Source organism: Symphalangus syndactylus, chromosome 3, assembly GCF_028878055.3.
Source record: "Symphalangus syndactylus isolate Jambi chromosome 3, NHGRI_mSymSyn1-v2.1_pri, whole genome shotgun sequence".
In the NCBI taxonomy this organism is placed as follows: Eukaryota; Metazoa; Chordata; class Mammalia; order Primates; family Hylobatidae; genus Symphalangus; species Symphalangus syndactylus.
This window is the reverse complement of record NC_072425.2, coordinates 60,559,125-60,578,871: the sequence shown is the minus strand read 5'-3', so window position 1 is coordinate 60,578,871 and position 19,747 is coordinate 60,559,125. Positions and strand designations below refer to the sequence as shown.

The 19,747-nt window shown below is 37.7% G+C and overlaps 1 protein-coding gene across 3 annotated transcripts in view; it reads right to left on the bottom strand.

Moving 5' to 3' along the window:
- Positions 1-19,747, bottom strand: part of GKAP1 (G kinase anchoring protein 1) — a 79,576-nt gene that overhangs the window by 22,555 nt on the left and 37,274 nt on the right. Inside the window, exon 8 of one of the 3 annotated variants that reach the window (XM_055272125.2) lies at positions 9,065-9,221. The exons of 1 other annotated variant lie outside the window; for it this stretch is intronic. In XM_055272125.2, the coding sequence (XP_055128100.1) occupies positions 9,065-9,221 (157 nt within the window). The remainder of the gene's footprint in view (positions 1-9,064; positions 9,222-19,747) is intronic. One more of the 3 variants, XM_055272126.2, reaches the window with a different exon arrangement.

Here is a 19,747-nt window from a genome sequence, read left to right as displayed (position 1 = left end):
TGTTAATGCTGTTCTATATCCTTCCTAATAATTAGTAGTCTTTACCTTCCTTCGGTTTTTTCCTAGGCACTGCAGTGAAATTAATATTACTGTAATAAACTTTGCTTTCTGCTCCAAAACCTTCAAAAATTCTTTAATGTCTGCTGACTAAATTATAAACCAGACTTTAAATTCGCCACAATCTTTTCCAACTTAACTTACCAAATTTATATTACATTCCTCTATGAACCTTCTATTTTAATTAAACTGGTTTATACTTCATTACCTCCATACTTTTACTCAAGGCATCCCAGTTTCTTCTTCTTCATCTCTGCATGTTCAAATTCTATTGTCTTTATAGAATGGCTGAATGGATTAAAAAATAAGACCCAATGATCTGTTGCCTACAAGAAACATATTTCACCTATGAAGACATACATAGACTGAAAATAAAGGGATGAAAAGAGATATTCCATGCCAAGGGAAACCAAAAAAGAGCAGGAGTAGCTATATTAATATCAGACAAAATAGATTTCAAGACAAGAACCATAAGAAGCAAAGAAGGTCACTATATAATGATAAAGGAGTCAGTTCAGCAAGAAGATATAACAATTTTAAATACATATGCACCCAACACTGGAGCACCCAGATATATAAAGGAAATATTATTAGAGCTAAAGAGAGAGATGGGCCCCAATACAGTAATAGCTGGTGACTTCAACACTCCACTTTCAGCATTGGACAGATCTTCTAGTAAGAAAATCAACAAAGAAACAATGGACTTAATCTGCACTATAAACCAAATGGACCTAATAGATATTGACAGAAATTTTCATCCGACAGCTGCAGAATACACATTCTTTTCTTCAGCACACAGATCATTCTCAAGGACTCTATGTTAGGTCACAAAACAAGTCCTAAAACATTAACAAAATTGAAATAACATCAAGCATCTTTTCTGACCACAATGAAATAAAGCTACAAATCAAGGACAAAAGGAATTTTAGAAACTATACAAATACATGGAAATTAAACAATATCCTCCTGAATGATCAGTGGGTCAATGAAGAAATTAAGAAGGAAACTGAAAAATTTCTTGAAACAAATGATAATGGAAATAACACACCAAAAGCTATGGAATACAATAAATGCAGTACTAAGAGGGAAATTTATAGTTATAAGTGCCTACATCAAAAAAGAAGAAAAACTTCAAATAAACAACCTAACAATTAATGTTAAAGAACTAGAAAAGCAAGAGCAAACCAAACACAAAATTAGAAGAAAAGAAATAATAAACATCAGAGCAGAAATAAATGAAACTAAAATGAAGAAAGCAATACAAAAGAAGTAAATGAAATTGAAGAAGGAATCCAAAAGTTGATTTTTTGAAAAATTAAACTTGAAAAAAAACACAAAAAATTAAAAAATTAAAACAAAAAACATCAAAAAAAGAAAAACTAAAATTGACAAACCTTTAACCACATCAAGAAAAAGAGAAGATCCAAATAAAACAGAGATAAAAAAGAGGCATTACAACTAATACTACAGAAATTCAAAGGATCATTAGTGGCTACTATGAGCAACTATATGCCAATAAATTGGAAAATCTAGAGAAAATGGACAAATTCCTAGACACACACAACCTACCAAGATTGAACCATGAAGAAATCCAAAATCGAACAGACCAATAATAAGATTGAAGCCATAATAAAAAGTCTTCCAGTAAAGAAAAGCCCAGGATCCAATTCAGCTTCACTGCTGAATTCTACCAAACACTTAAGGAATTAATACCAATCCTACTCAAATTATTCTGACAAAAGAGGAGGAGGGAATATTTCCAAACTCCTTCTATGAGGCCAGTATTACCCTGATACCAAAACCAGACAAAGAAACATCAAAAAAAGAAAACTAGGGACCAATATCTCTGATGAATATTGATGCAAAAAATCCTGAAAAAATACTGAATTCAACAACACATTAAAAAGATCATTCATTATGACCAAGTGGGATTTATCCCAGGAATGCAAGGCTGGTTCAGCATATGCAAATCAATCAATGTGATACATCATATCAACAAAATGAAGGACAAAAACCACATGATCATTTCAATTGATGCTGAAAAAGCATTTGATAAAATTCAACATCCCTTCATGATAAAAACCTTCAAAAAACTGGGTATAGAAGGAATATACCTCAACATAATAAAAGCCATACACAATAAACCCACAGAAAGTAATATACTGGATGGGGAAAAACTGAAAGCCTTTCCTCTAAGATCTGGAACAAGACAAGGATGCCCACTTTCACCCTGTTATTCAACGTAGTACTGGAAGTCCTAGCTAGAACAATTAGACAACAGAAAGAAATAAAGGGCATCTAAATTGGAAAGGAAGAAGTCAAATTATCCTTGTCTGCAGATAGTATCACTTTATATTTGGAAAAACCTAAAGGCTCCACAAAAAAACTATTAGAACTGATAAATTCAGTAAAGTTGCAGGATACAAAATCAACCTTGAAAAATCAGTAGCATTTCTACAGGCCAACAGAGAACAATCTGAAAAAAAAAAATCAACAAAAGTAACCCATTTACTCCCATTTACAATAGCCATAAATAAAAATAAATACCTAGGAATTAACCAAACAAGATCTCCATAATGAAAACTATAAAACACTGATGAACAAAACTGAAGAAGAGATGACAAAATGGAAAGATATTCCATGTTCATGGGTTAGAAGAACCAATATTGTTAAAATGTCGATACCACCCAAAGCAATCTACAGATTCAATGCAATCCCTATCAAAATACCAATGACATTCTTCACAGAAATAGAAAAAACAATCCTAAAATATATATGAAACCACAAAAGACACACTAGCCAAAGATATCTTAAGCAAAAAGAAGAAAACTGAAGGAATCATGTTACCTGACTTCAAATTATACTACAGAGCTATAGTAACCAAATAACAAGGTACTGGCATAAACACACACACACAGACCAATGGAACAGAACAGAGAACCCAGAAACAAATCCACACACCTACAGTGAACTCACTTTTGGCAAAGGTGTCAAGAATATACACTGAGGAAAAGACAGTCTCTTCAATAAATGGCGCTGGGAAAACTGGATATCCATATGCAGAAGAATGAAACTAGACACCTATTTCTTGCCATATACAAAAATCAAATAAAACTGGAGCTACTACATGATCCAACAATCCTGCTGGGTATATACCCAAAAGAAAGGAAATCAGTATACTGAATAGCTATCTGCACTCCCATGTTTATCACAGCACTGTTTATAACAGCCAAGATTTGGAAGCAACCTAAGTGTACATCAACAGATGAATGAATAAAGAAAATGTGGTATTTATACACGATGGAGTACTCTTCATCCATAAAAAAAGATCTTGTTATTTGCAACAACATGGGTGGAACTGGAGGTCATATGCTAAGTGAAATAAGCCAGACACAGAAAGGCAAACATCACATGTTCTCACTTATTTATGAGATCTAAAATTCAAAACAACTGAACTAGTGGAGTTACAAAGTAGAAGGATGGTTACTAGAGGCTGGGAAAGGCAGTGAGGGAGTGGGCAGGTGGTTGGGATAGTTAATTGGTACAAAAAAATTAGAAAGAATGAACAAGACCTAGTATTTGATAGCACAACAGGATGACTATTAGTCAATAATTTAATTGTACATTTAAAAATAACTAAAATAGTATCATTGGATTGCTTGTAACACAAAGGATAAATGCTTACAAGATGTGATTATGTAAGCATTGCATGCCTGTATCAAAACATCTCTTGGAACCCATAAATATATATACCTACTATGTAGCCACAAAAATTAAAATTTTTTTTAAAAAAGCAAAGAAAACCCAAATTCTACTCTAAATTCCTAATCCAAATGCTATTTTCTCCTCACAAAGCCATCTCTGATCTCCTTTCCTGTGAATTACTATAGCATTTTAACAGTGTATCTTTTCTGGGGCTCACCATTTTTTGCTTGTACAAAAATAATTATCTATTAAGTGCATACTGTGGAAAACATGTTCTGCTAAACATTTTAAATCATAATCTTTAACTTTCCTAATAGTGTAAGAAAGGCAGGTAATTTCATCCCAATGTAATAATCGATAAAACTGATTTCAAAGTCTGTTCTCTTTCCACTATGTCACACTATCACTTCGGTTTAAATCATACTGCTACTTAATTATTTAAACTTGTTAATATAAAGTTATATACCCAACTTTGTTCTATAAAAGCCTTGAGGAACCTAAGTATGTGCTGAAATATACAAATATCATTCCTTCTATCCAAAAATGATCTCAGGTGGCTTTAAAAAAGAAGATACTACAAAGGGGAAAATCATAATGAAAAAGGAAAATCATAATCAATGAAAAAGGAAGAAGTGAATATGCTAACCGTAAATGTTAATTAACACTGTTGCTTGGTGATATGGTTTGGTTCTGTCCCCACCCAAATCTCATCTTGAATTGTAATAATCCCCAAGTGTCAAGGTGAAACTAGGTGGAGAGGGAAGTTTCCCCCATACTGCTCTCCGGTTACTGAGTGAGTTCTCACAAGATCTGATGGTTTCCTAAGGGGCTTCCACTCTGCTCAGCACTCATTCTGTCTTCTGCCACCCTGTGAAAAGGTACCTTCCACCATGATTGTAAGCCTCCTGAGGCCTCCCTAGCCATGCAGAACTGTGAGTCAAACCTCTTTTCTTTATAAATTACCCAATCTCAGGTATTTCTTCATAGCAGTGTGTGAATGGACTAATACAGTAAATTGGTACCACAGAGAGTCAGGGGCTGCTATAAAGATACCTGAAAATGTGGATATGACTTTGGAACTGGGTAACAGGCAGAGGCTGGAACACTTTGGAGGGTTCAGAAGACAAGAAAATGTGGGAAAATCTGGAACTTCCTAGAGACTTGTTGAATGACAATGAAGTCCAGGCTGAGATGGTCTCAGATGGAGATGAGGAACTTGTTGGGAACTGGTAAAGGTCATTCTTGCTATGCTTTAGCAAAGAAACTGGTGGCTTTTTGCCCCTGCCCTAGAGATCTGTGGAATTTTGAGCTTCAGAGAGGTGATTTAGGGTTATCTGGTGAAAGAAATTTCTAAGCAGCAAAGCATTCAAAAGGTGACAGAGCATAAAAGTTCAGAAAATTTGCAGCCTGACAATGCAGTAGAAAAGAAAAACCCATTTTCTGAGTAGAAATTCAAGTCTACCGCACAAGTGAGGAGGAGCCAAATGCTAATCACCAAGACAATGGGGAAAATGTCTCCAAGGCATGTTCAGAGACCTTCACAGAAGCCCCTCCCATCACAGGCCTGGAAGCCTAGGAGGGAAAATTGGTTTTCTGGGCTGGGTCCAGGGCCCCTCCGCTGTGTGCAGCCTACGGACTTGGTGCCCCGTGTCCCAGTTGCTCCAGCCATGGCTAAATGGGGCCAAGGTACAGCTCAGACTTTTGCTTCAGAGGGTGCAAGCCCCAAGCCTTGGCAGCTTCTACATGATGTTGGTCCTGTGGGTGCACAGAAGAGAAGAACTGAGATTTGGGAACCTCTGCCTAGATTTCAGAGGATGTATGGAAACTCCTGGATGTCCAGGTAGAGAGGTGTGCTACAGGGGCAGAGCCCTCATGGAGAACCTCTGCTAGGGCAGTGTGGAAGGGAAATGTGGGGTCAAGAGCCCCCACAGAGTCCCTATTGGGGTACTGCCTAGCAGAGCTATGAGAAGGGACCACTGTCCTCCAGCTCCCAGAATGGTAGATCCACCCACGGTTTGCACCGGAAAAGCTGCAGACACTCAACACCAGCCGTGAAAGCAGCCAGTAAGTGGAAGCTGTACCCTGAAAAGCCACAGGGGCAGAGCTGCCCAACACCGTGGGAGCCCATCTCTTACATCAGCAAGACGTGGATGCGATATGTGGAGTCAAAGGAGATCATTTCGGAACTTTAAGGTTTAATGACTGCCCTTTTGGATTTCAGACTTGCATGGGGCCTGTAGCCCCTCTGTTTTGGCCAATTTCTCCCATTTGGAATGGGCGTATTTACCCAATGCCTGTACTCCCATTGTATCTAGGAAGTAACTAACTTGCTTTTGACTTTATAGGCTCAGAGGCAGAAGGGACTTGCCTTATCTCAGATGAAACTTTGGACTTGGACTTTTGGGTTAATCGTGGAATGAGTTAAGACTTCGGAAGACTGTTGGGAAGGCATGATTGTGTTTTGAAATGTGAGGACATGAAACTTGGGAGGGGCCAAGGGCAGAATGATACGGTTGGGCTGTGTCCCCACCTGAATGTCATCTTGAATTGTAATTCCCATGAGTCCAGGGTGGGACCAGGTGGGGATAACTGAATTATTGGGGTGGCTTCCCCCATACTGGTCTTGTGATAGTGAGTGAATACTCATGAGACCTAATGGTCTTTAAGGGGCTTCCCCCTTCACTCGGCACTCATTCTCTCTCCTGCCACCCTGTGAAGAGGTGCTTTCTACCATGATTGTAAGTTTCCTGAGGCCTCCCCAGCCAAGTGGAACTGTGAGTCAATTAAGCCTCTTTCCTTGATAAATTACCCAGTCTTGGGTATTTCTTCATAGCAGCATGAGAATGGACTAATACGCCTGGATTGTACATAAAATTTGGAAGTCGAGAAAAGATAAGAAAACATTAAATTTAATTCAATGCCAGAAAGAACCTCACGAGTACGTCAGGGTAGGCAAGGATTCCCCACTACTGAGTCAAAAATAGATTTTCCATAAGAAATAGTGTTATTTATAAACAAATCTTATTGCTGCATTAGAGTAAAAAGTTCTTAAAGCTTCTTCTGTATACCGTATAACACACATATTAATAGATGGTATTAATTTGCTGTAAGACTGAATTTACCAGTCTTTGTAGTAAACAAAGAGATAACATCCATTGAAGAGAGGAAAAGATGGAAACAGATGGGAACCAGATTCTTTGAATTTGGAATGGCTATCATAGGAATCTGTCAAATTTAGAAAGAGATCAATCAAAGGACTGTTAAGTAGAACTGAGACTATGGCAAAAGTTACATAGTACTGATTTTCAGATGAGAACATTAGCAGTGTTTTTAAAAATACTTTTTAAACACCTGGTGGCTGGAGAATTAAAACAGGCAAGGTAGACAATATTGTGAGAGCCAATGCTACAAACTGGCAAGAAAGGAATCACAGAAAATTAAGGAAGTAAGGGTAAAGTGTTCATGGGGACATTAGTGAAATTACTACAAGTTTCAAGCTAGGAGAATTGACGGATTGGAGGTCAATATAGGGTAAAGAACAGGTTCATAGTTAAGACGAAGTAAGAGACTAGTGGTTTTGGTGATAAAAATAAATGCAGACATAGAGCTCTGAGAGGTAACACACTTTCTCTGTATGATGGAATTTAAGATGTGGCAGTGAGGATCTTGGAGTAGGTCTCACCTCTTCCTGGTCCCATATATCCAGGACTGGGGTATGAGGAGAGAAAGCATCCTTTTCTCCCTCAGATAATATATTTTGGGTAACACTGGTTTGTAGCAGAGGCTGGCAAACTTTTTCTGTAAAGGGCCCAACAACAAACATCTTAGACTTTATGGGTTTTATAAAGTCTCTGTCACATATTCTTTGTTTTTTTTGAGACGGAGTCTTGCTCTGTCATCCAGGCTAAAGTGCAGTGGTGTGATCTTGGCTCACTGCAATCTCCACCTCCTGGGTTCAAATGATTCTCCTCCTCAGCCTTCCGAGTAGCTGGGACTACAGGCGCCCTCCACAATGCTCAGTTATTTTTGTTTTTATTTTTAGTGGAGACAGGGTTTCACCATGTTGGCCAAGCTGGTCTCGAACTCCTGACCTCAAGTGATTCGCCAGCCTCAGTCTCCCAAAAGTGCTGGGATTACAGGCGTGAGCCACAGCACCCAGCCATATTCTCTTTCTTTTTTAATTTTTAAAATTATTTATTTAATTTTAAACACAGTCTTGCTCTGTCACCCAGACTGGAGTGCAGTTGCACGATCTTGGCTCACTGCAACCCCACCTCCTGGGTTCAAGCAATTCTCGTGTCTCGGCCTACCAAGTAGCTGAGATTATAGGCATGTGCCACCATGCTTGGTTAATTTTTGTATTTTTAGTAGAGATGAGGTTTTGCCATGTTGGCCAGGTTGGTCTTGAGTGGCCTCAAGTGATCTGCCTGTTTCAGCCTCCCAAGTTCCTGGGATTACAGGCGTGAGCCACCGTGCCAGGCTCTTTTTTCTTTTTAAGTAGTATTTTGAAAATATGAATGCCATTCTTAGCTTACAGTCCTTATAACAGACCACTGACCAGATTTGATTCATGGGCTATAGCTTGCACTGTTGTATAGGATAAAATTCTAACTTCTTAGTTTCACAGAAAAGACATTTATGACATAAATCTAGTCTATTTCTCCAGTCATGTCATCCCACACTTGCTTAACTGCAAACTTCTTAGTTGCAGAATTTTTCAGTTTCCTAAACATTTGGTCTAGGGTCTTTTATATTTCAGGACGTCTGTTCTTTCAGTTCCCTTAGACCCAAAGTCTTTCTCTATTTCTCAGCTTTTACAGTTCCTCACTATTCATACTCCATCCCAAATGTCACTTTTTATATACCCATCACAATTCACCCAAGCAGTGATCAATTACCTTTGCTATTCAAAACCTCTTTTTTATTGTTCATATCTCCCTTAAAGTCTTCATTTGTGCTGAATGATGATCCTTTTACAGGTCTACCTCTCCATATCCCCACAACTCTGAGTGTCTAAGGGAAGAAAGGTCTTATCCATCTTCGTGTTTCCACTCCCTCATACGAGTGCTTAACAGTACATAGCTTATGGCACATGCACAGCAAATAGTCATCAATGAATGAACTAGTCATACAGTATGAGTATACTTCATACTTTTTAATATAAATATGTTTGCATGATAATTACTAAGATCATATCCTAAACTACTACTTTATACAATCATAATTTGATTCTATTGCTTGTTTAAAAAATAAAAATTACATTTCAATTTCACTGTGATTTTAAGAGAATTTTCTACTTTACATGCCTGGTTGTGTTCATGAGCTGTACAATTATCTGTTCCATTATATTCTGTAAGCTGTTCTCTTCGTTTTTCTCTAGTAAGAATTTTATGAACATCATCTTCCAGTCTATTGAAGAATCCTCCATCATGTGATAAAGTCTGAGAAGAACTCAATTCCTGTCAAAAATGAATTATGATTTACTATCATTCGACATGCACTGATATGCATTTAATACACCTAGTCAACCACAAGAAGGGAAATGCATTCAGTACACCTAGTCAACCACTAGAAGGATAAAAAAAGAAAGAAAAATGACAGCTAAGAGACAATCAATGACTTGATCCTTCTCCATCTGCAGAAGATAAAACAGTAGAGACACATTTGGAAATTTCCTTTCGTACTTCATATTTTTTGGACTTAGATATTGCTTTTTAAATTTCTATTATTTATATACTGAACAACTCACCCATTTAGTGTGTACAAGACACTGGTTTTTTAATATATTCAGAGTTGTACAACCATCACCCCAATCAACTATATAACAATTCCATCACCCCAAAAAGAAACTTTACATTAGCAGTCACTCCCCATTTCCTCCTAATACCTGCCACCCGCCCCAGGCAACACTAATCTATTTACCGTCTCTACAGATTTGCCTATTATGGACATTTTGTATATACGGAATAATCCAATATGTGAACTTTTGACTGGCTTCTCTGACTTAGCAAAATATTTTCAAGATTCATCCATATATGGCTTGTATCAGCACTTCATTCCTTTTTATTGCCAAATATCCCATTCTACATTTTATTTCTCCATTTGTTGGTTGATAGACATTTGGGTTGTTGCTACTTTTTGGCTATTATGAATTATGCTGCTATAATATTCATGCACAAGATTTTGTGTGGACATATTTTCAGTTCTCTTGGATATATACCTAAGAGTAGAACTGCTGGTGACTCTATGTTTAACCTTTTGAGGTATCGCTAGATAATTTTCCAAAGCAGCCCATCATTTTACAATCCCATCAGCAGTCAAGTAGGTTGCAATTTCTCCACATTCTCATCAACACTTGTTGTTATCTGCCTTTTTAATGATAGCCACTGGGTGTGAAGTGCTATCTCATTGCGGTTTTCAGTTGCATTTCCCTGACAGCGAATGGTGCTGAACATCCCTTTTGTGTGCTTATTGAAGATTTGTATATCTTTTTGGAGAAACATCTTCTCAGATCCTTTGCCCATTTTTTAACTGGGTTACTTGTTTTTTTGAGTTGTAACAGTTCTTTATATATTCTAAATGTCTGTGTCTTATTGAATATGATTTACAAACATTTACTACTATTTCGTGGGTTGTCTTGGCATATTCTTGATGGTATCCTTTGTACCACTGAAGTTTTTAAATTTGATGAAGTCCAATTTTATCCAAGAAACCATTGCTTAACTCAAAAATTTACTCCTATATTTTCTTCTAAAAGTTTTATAGATTTAGCTCATGTGTTTAGTTCTGTGATCCATTTTGAGTTAATTTTTGTACACGGTGTGAAGAAAGGGTCGAAATTCACTCTTCTGCATGATGATATCCAGCATCGTGTGTTGAGATTATTCTTTTGCCCTTTTAACTGTGTTGGGACTCTTGTTCAAAATCAATAGTTTGTTTCTGAACTCTTAATCCTATTCTATCAATCTGTAAATGTTATTCTTATGCCATTACCAGACTGTCTTGATTATTATAGTTTTATGTTGCTCAATCTTTTACACTGCTTTTTTTTTTTGAGACGGAGTTTCACTCCTGTTGCCCAGGCTGGAGTGCAATGGCATGATCTCGGCTCACTGCAACCTCTACCTCCCAGGCCAGGTTCAAGCAATTCTCCCACCTCAGCCTCCTGAGTAGCTGGGATTAAAGGCATGTGCCACCATGCGCGGGTAATTTTGTATTTTTAGTAGAGATGGGGTTTCACCATGTTGGCCAGGCTCGTCTCAAACTCCTGACCTCAGGTGATCTGTCTGCCTCAGCCTCCCAAAGTGCTGGGATTACAGGCATGAGCCACTGCACCCACGTTACATTGCATTTTAAAATAATTTTTATATAAATTCCACACGCCAATAGAAGATTTTTAAAAGATAAGATTTTTATCACTGTCTATCCAATTATATATTAGAAATTTTACATTCTCCAAGAAAAGGAGCATTTCCTCTTCAACATCCTGTTACGAAGACAGAGACTGAAGAAAATATTCCTCTCACTCATTGGTTTCACCTATGTCCCACATTCTTTTTTTTTTTTTTTTTTGAGACAGTCTCACTCTCACCCAGGCTGGAGTGCAGTGGCCCGATCTCGGCTCACTACAACCCTCACCCCTTAGGTTCAAGTGATTCTTGTGCCTCAGCCTCCCAAGTAGCTGGGATTACAGGCACATGCCACCACTTGTTTTTTTTTGTTTTTATTTTTTTTTATTTTAGTAGAGATGGGGTTTCACCATGTTGGCCAGCAGGTCTCAAACTCCTGACCTCACGTGATCCACCCGCCTCAGCCTCCCAAAGTGCTAGGATTACAGGTGTGAGCCACCATGCCTGTCCCCACATTCTTGAACTACAGCTATTCACAATTGTATTTGTGGGCAAATGACCCCAAGGTTCAATAATTGTTCATACTTTTCACTTCACATTATCTTAGAAAGTAAAGTGTTTGAAAAAACATTTATTTGTATACCAGTGCTTACTATATGAATGACATTAAAAATGATTGTACAGCACTTTATATCTTGCAAAGCACTTAAACAAACATTACCTTATTTGAATTTCATAAACATCATGAGAAGTTGATAGAGCAAGTATTATTTCCTCCCCAAGTAATTATGGCCTTAAGAATGCATGTGCGATTGCTAAGGGATACAGGCATAACTCTAAAATTACTGCTTCATAAAATAGTTCCAGTATATTCTTGTAAGATTTTATTTTACAGCAATAAATACAGAAATGCTAAAAACACTGCTGAGCTTCTCTGGAAGGAATAACATACTGCTAGCAACTAATCAGCCTCTGGATTTCATATCACTAGAGATTATAATTCTAGCCAATGTCCCTGTTTGTTGATAGTTGCTCCCATTACCATCACATCATGCCTATCACAAAGGGCATTCTGTCCCTTAAGTATTTTTGAGTGAGGCACAAAGTTTCTTTTTGATCTAGAGATGGGATTTTTTTCAAAAGATATATTGATAACAAACTACAGGGGGGAGAAAAGCAAAAATAAATCAACTACTACATCCCATACACCAGAAAAAGATTAAAATATGGCAAATGTAAGAACATAAAATATTTAACATAATAAGTCTAGTCAATTCAATTTCAGTTTAATTCAAATTCTGCACACCTATTTGGTACCAAGCATACAATGAATAAGACAGTGTGGTGCTTATGTAAGTATAGACATACAGATCAATGGAACAGAATTGGGAATCTAGACACGAGCCTTCATATTTATGATCAAATTTACTTTTTAAAAAGGTGTCAAGGTATTTTATTAAGGATATAGGAGTATTGTGCTGGGAGAAGTGTCTATGCATATGCCAAAAGGTAAATTTGGACTTTCTTCACAATTCACAAAAATTAACTCAAAATATGGATCACAGACTCTTAAAGGAAGAACTAAAACCATAAAGCCTCTAGAATAAATCATCATGACTTGTGTTAGGCAAAGACTTATTTAATGAACACCAAAGGTACAACCCATAAAGTCACAAACTGGACTTGATAACAATTTAAAACTTTTGTGCTTCAAAAGACACAAAAAACCAAAAAGACATCCCCAAAATATGTACATCTATTACGTATCAATAAAAAATTAAAAAGAAAAGGCAAGGCACAGCCTGGAAGAAAGTATTTGCAAATCATGTATCTGATAGAGGACTTGTTTCCAGACATATAAAGAAATCAAACAAATCAATAAGAAAACACACAAAAATGAGCAAAAAATTTGAATAGATATTTCAAGAAGATACAAGAATGGCTGATAAGCATACGAAAAGATGTCTGAAATCACCAGTTATTAGAAACATGCAAATTAAATCTACAACGAAATACATTACATACCTACTAGAATGGCTATAATCAAAACAAGAGATAATATCAAGCGTTGATAAGGATGCATAGGAGCTAGAACTCTCATATATTGCTGGTGGGAGTGAAAAATGGTAGTCATTTTGAAAAACAATTTGACAGACTCTTTAAAAGTTAGACATAAATTCACCATACAACCCAGCAATTTCACTCCTAAGTAACCACCTAAGAGAAATTAAAACATATCCACACAAAGACATACGTCAAATGTTCATAGCAAGCCTATAACGTGGTGAATAAACAACATTTATACAATGAAATACTACTCAGTGATACAGCTGAATTAACTACTGCCACATGCTACAACATGGATATACCTCAAAAACATGATACGTGAAACAAGCCAAACACAAAGACTACACATTCTATGAGTCCATTATACGTTACAAGAAACTGCAAATCTCTAGAGACAGAAAGTAGATCAGTGGTTGCCAGGGGCTGAAGGTGGGAGTAGGGATTGACTACAAATGGCTATGAGGGAATTTTCTGAGACTATGGAAATGTTCCAAAACTAGACTATGTTTATGGCTGCACAACTATGAGTGAATTATATACTTGCAATGGGTGAATTTCATAGTATTTAAATTATAACTCAATACAGCTGTTTAAAAAAAACACACACTTGATCCCACACCATTCTACTTAAAAACTAGAATATTACCTACAGACCTTATGGCCCATCTATATACTCTTCCCTTAGTCTCATCTTTGTGCCTCGACAAGGTAACCATTACCTCAACTTAGTGTTGATCATTTCCATGTTTTTGTTGTTTTATAGATGCATCACTAAACAATAAAATTTCATTTTGTTTGGTTTCTTAACTTTTTATTATGAAAATTTTCACCCATATACTCTACATTTAGATTTAAGGATTTTCTATATTTAGCCCTCCTTTTGGGCCTAGGTATTTTATAATAAAGTGCAGTTATTATGATAGTTCATCTCGAAATTCTTTCACATGCAGCTATAAGAAATTGCCCAATTTAACCATATTATCATTATCATACCTAACAAAAATCATATTTGTTAACATCACCTTATTCCTACATTATTATTATTATTATTATTATTATTATTATTATTTTGTAGACAGTTTTGCTCTAGGCATGTGCCATCACACCCGGCTAATTTTTCTATTTTTAGTAGAGATGGGGTTTCACCACATTGGCCAGGCTGGTCTCCAACCTCCTGGCCTCAAGTGATCCACCCGCCTCAGGCTCCCAAAGTGCTGGGATTACAGGCATGAGCCACTGTGCCCAGTCTATACCTACTTTACATTTAAATTTCAATTGTATAAAAATGTTTTTTATTGCTAATCTAATAAAAGCCTGCACAAATTGCATTTGATATCTCTTAAATCTTCCTCAATCTAGAGACCCCCGTCCACAACCAAACTTTTCTTCTCCGTAACAGTTTCCTGTTGAAGAGACCAGGTCAGTTGTCCTACAAAGTTATCTATCTTCTAGATTTGCCTGATTGTTTCCTTTAGGTATCACTTAACTTGCACTTCTAACCCCTACATCTCCTGTAAAATGGAAGTCAGATCTTAAGGCTTGATTTACATATAGATTAAACATTTTTAGCAGGAATACTTAGTTCTGCTGAATTTTAAGTTTTCTAAAATTGGTATCACTCTGATGCATTCCTCTGAGACTGGTTCTTCACTCAACATTCTCTTTTGGATTCATCCATGTTGTTACCTGGACTTAAATATTCATTTGCTTTCACTACTACATAATTTTTTATATATGTGTGATTATACTAAAATTTATCCATTCTACTGAAGATAAACATTTGAATTTTTTCAGGTTTGTTTCCTGAGTAACATGGAGGTCATGATGCTGGGCCATTGCACATATAAACATTTTTTTACATGGCTCCTAGGAAACACATGCAATCTTCTCTAAGGCATGTGTACCTACAAGTGGACTGCTAAGTCATAATTTGTATCGGAGGTGAACAAACTACAGCCCGAAATGCTGCCTCTTTTTCGCAAATGAAGTTTTGTTGGAACACAGCCATGCATGCTCATTGATTTAAGTATTGTCCATAGCTGTTTTTATACTAAGTAGCGGCAGAACTGAGTAATTGTGGCAGAGACTGAATGTACCTCAAAGCCTAAAATATTTGCTACCTGGTCCTTTACAGAAAAAAAATTGCTGACTCCTGGGTTATAACGAATATTTGACTTCATATGAACACCAAAATCATGCGAAATATTTGTACTAATTTGCATTCCCACCAATATAAACTGACCCAAAACTCGATTGATCTATAACCTCTGAATCTTGTTATCTGCAAACTTCATAATTTTTGCCTGCCTGGTGGGTGGAAAAAAACCAGTATCTCAGTGTGATCATAACTGCATTTCTCGGATCAGCAGCAAAACTGAATATTTTGTATGTTTTTGCTATTCATATTTCCTATTTTGTGAAATGCATAATGTCACTTGTCTATTTTTTATATTTTTATGAGACAGTAACCATTTGATTGGAGTTCTTTATCTGAATACTAATGCTTTGTCAGTTCTGTTTTGAAAATAGATTTTTCCCATTTGTGCCTTGTCTTTTTATATCCATTCTGGTATGTTGTGGAAAATAAGTTATTCATTTTGAGTGACATCTACTTTATCAACCTTTTGTTTTATGGTTAGTGGTTTTGTTAAGTTTTCCCCTAACCCTGTGCTACAAATGTATTTTACTGTATTTTATAGTTCTAAAAGTTGTAAAATTTGCCTTTCATATATGCATTTAATTTATATAAAATGGATTTTAATGTGTGATAGAAGGCAGAGATCCAATCTGGTTTTTTCTAATATGGCTAAAAAAGAGTCCCTTGCTTTTTCATATATAAGATATTACGATGTTACAATATTTAACAGAGTGTGGTAACAGCACAGGAATAAACTGACCAGTGGAACAAAATAGCTCAAAAACTAACACATGCATATATGGAATACTGATAAACAACACAGTGACATTATACATGGTTCTTAGTTAGCAGTTCTTAGCTACTTTTTGGCCATTGCTTTTCCATATTAATTTGTTGAGTTCTTTTTTTTTCTTTTTGAGACGGAATCTCGCTCTGTTGCCCAGGCTGGAGTGCAGTAGCGTGATCTCGGCTCACTGCAAGCTCCGCCCTCCGGGTTCACGCCATTCTCCTGACTCAGCCTCCCAAGTAGCTGGGATTACAGGTGCCCGCCACCATGCCCAGGTAATTTTTTAAATATTTTTAGTAGAGAAGGGGTTTCACCGTGTTAGCCAGGATGGTCTCGATCTCCTGACCTTGTGATCCGCCCACCTTGGCCTCCCAAAGTGCTGGGATTACAGGCATGAGCCACTGCGCCCAGCCAACTTGAGTTCTTAAAACTCCAGGATTTTCACTAGAACTGCAAAGACTCTATAGATCAATTTGGGAAAAACTGTCACTTTCATTATAATAGTTTCATATTTCCAAGGGCTCCAAGTCACCTCCTCAAGGACTAGCCTCTCAGCTTTACAGTTTTAAGATACCTTAATATACAGTAACACACAAACTTCAAAATGGTCCATCTATATGTGCTATTTCTCTTTTACCACTCTTGTGTGCTTTTAACTTATTTCAAGAGGAAATCTGAATAATGATGTTCTGGCCAGGTGTGATAGCTCACACCTATAATCCCAACTGTGGAAAGCAGGAGAGTTGCTTAAGTCTAGGAGTTCAAGATCAGCCTGGGCAACATAGCAAGACCCCATCTCTACAAAAAGTAGAAAATATTAGCTGGGCATGGTGGTGTGCACCTGTAGTTCTAGCTACTCAGGAGGATGAGGCAGGAGGATCACTTGAGCTCAGGAGACTGAGGCTGCAGTGAGCTGTGATCACACCACTGCACTCCAGCCTGAGCGACAGAGCAAGACCCTGTCTCAAAAGAAAATGGTATTCTTCCAGTCAGAATGGCTATTATTAAAAGTCAAAACATAACAGATGTTGATGAGGTTGTGGAGAAAAAGCTATTACACTTTTGGTGGGAGTGTAAATTAGTTCAACCACTGTGGAAGACAGTGTAGTGATTTTCCTCAAAGACCTAGAGGCAGAAATATGATTCAACCCAGCAATCCCATTACTGGGTATATATCCAAAGGAATATAAATCATTCTATTATAAAGATACATGCATGCATATGTTCACTGCAGCACTATTCACAATAGCAAAGACATGGAATCAACCAAATGCCCATCAATGATAGACTGGATAAAGAAAATGTGGTATATATATGCCATGGACTACTGTGCAATCATGCACATGGATGGAGCTGGAAGCCATTATTCTCAGAAACTAATGCAGGAACAGAAAACCAAATACTAAGTGTTCTCACTTGTAAGTGGGAACTGAATGGATGAGAACATATAGACACAGGAGGGTGGGGACCAACACACACTGGCGCCTGTGGAAGGGAAGGGGGTGGGGGAAAGGAGAGCATCAGGAAACACAGCTAATGGACGCTGGGCTTAATACTTAGGTGATGGGATGATCTGTGCAGCAAACTGCCATGGCACACGTTTACCTATGTAACAAACCTGCAGATCTTGCACATATACCCCTGAACTTAAAATAAAAGTTGGAAATTAAAAAAAAAGAAAACGGTGTTCTTCAATGAGCTATTACATTAAGTATACATTATATACAAATACTTTTTCTCACCCCTAAGATGAACCTGATGGACTCAAATCTTGAACTTGACTTGAAATAATTCAGCATTATTAAACTCTTACTATGCAAATAATACTATGCTCTGCATGGGCTACTCTCATGGAATTCACAATCTACTGAGAAAGACAACTAATACATGAAATAGTAATAGACACAATAATTAAGCACTCTTCTGTAAATCAGGGATGGCAAGAACATGTAAAGTATTCACCAACTTCTTCCTCTTTTATAAATTGCAATATAATTAACTGATAATTGTACTTTTTCTTGCTGAGCAACGACAGTCTCAGAATTCTTAATGCAAAGCTCCATAAAAGCCCTAATGATATACTTCAACTGGCAGACAAAATGAAACCTACTATGTGCCTGTTATAAATATCATTAAAATGTACAGGGGAGGCAGACCAAAAAAGTCTAGGGAAGGTTTTGGTGAAAAGGCAGAATATTTATTCATCAACAAAATTCATTTACATTACCTACTATATGCCAGAAATGAGGACTACTGGGGACAAAGTTAACAAAAATAGGCAATAAGGAAAAAGACTCCCTATTCGATAAAATGTGCAAGGATCGCTCGCTAACCAAATGCAGAAGATTGAAACTGGACCCCTACCTATCACCATATACAAAAATTAACTCAAGATGGATTTAAGACTTAAATGTAAGACCTAAAACTACAAGAATCCTAGAATAAAACCTAGGAAATACCAATGGGGACACTGGCCTTGGGAAAGAGTTTATGACCAACTCCTCAAAAGCAATTGCAGGTCGGGCACAGTGGCTCACGCCTGTAGTCCCACCACTTTGGGAGGTCAAGGTAGGTGGATCACTTGACCCCGGAGTTCAAGACCAGCCTGGACAACATGGCGAAACCCTGTCTCTACCAAAAATACAAAAAACTAGCTGGGAGTGGTGGCATGTGCCTGTAGTCCCAGCTACTCAGGAGGCTGTGGTGGGAGGATTGCTTGAGCCTGGGAGGCAGAGGTTCCAGTAAGCTGAGACCGTGCCATTGCACTCCAGCCCGGGTGGGTGACAGAGCAAGACCCTGTCTCAAAAAAAAAAAAAAAAAAGCCAATCGTAACAAAAACAAAAACTGACAAACGGGACCTAGTTAAACTAAAAAGCTTCGGCACAGCAAAAGAAACTATCAACAGAGTAAACAGAAAACCTTTTTTTTTTTTTTGAGACAGAGGCTGGCTCTGTTGCCACGTTGGAGTGCAGCGGCGCGATCTCGACTCACTGCAACCTCGACCTCCCGGGTTCAGGCGATTCTCCTGCCTCAGCTCCCGAGTAGGTGGGACTACAAGTGCATGCCACCACACCCAGATAATTTTTGTATTTTTAGTAGAGACGGGATTTCACTATGTTGGCCAGGATGGTCTCGATCTCTTGACCTCGTGATCCACCCACCTCAGCTTCCCAAACTGCTGGGATTACAGGGGTGACCCACCACGCCCGGCCCCTTCTTTTTTTTTTTTTTTTTTTAAGAGATGGAGTCTCACTCTGTCGCCCATGCTAGAGTGCAGTGGTGCTATCATAGCTCATCCTGGAATTCCTGAGCTCAAACGATCTTCCTGCCTCAGCATCCAGAGTAGCTGGGACTACAGGTGTGCACCACTGAGCCTGACTAATTTTGTTTACAAAACTTTTTAGAGATGGGATCACACTATGTTGCCGAGGCTGGTCTGGATCTCCTGGCCTCAAGCATTCCTCTCACCTCGGCCTCTGGAGTAGCTGGCATTACAGGCGCCAGCCACCATGCCTGGCTCTGGGCTCATCTTGTATATTCCCTGTCATCGCCCTAGACACAGCCGTTTCTCCAAGGAGTCCTGGTTCCTTTTATTGGAGAATGGTTTTAGAACCAGTAATCAATTTAACATCATAAAAATAACCT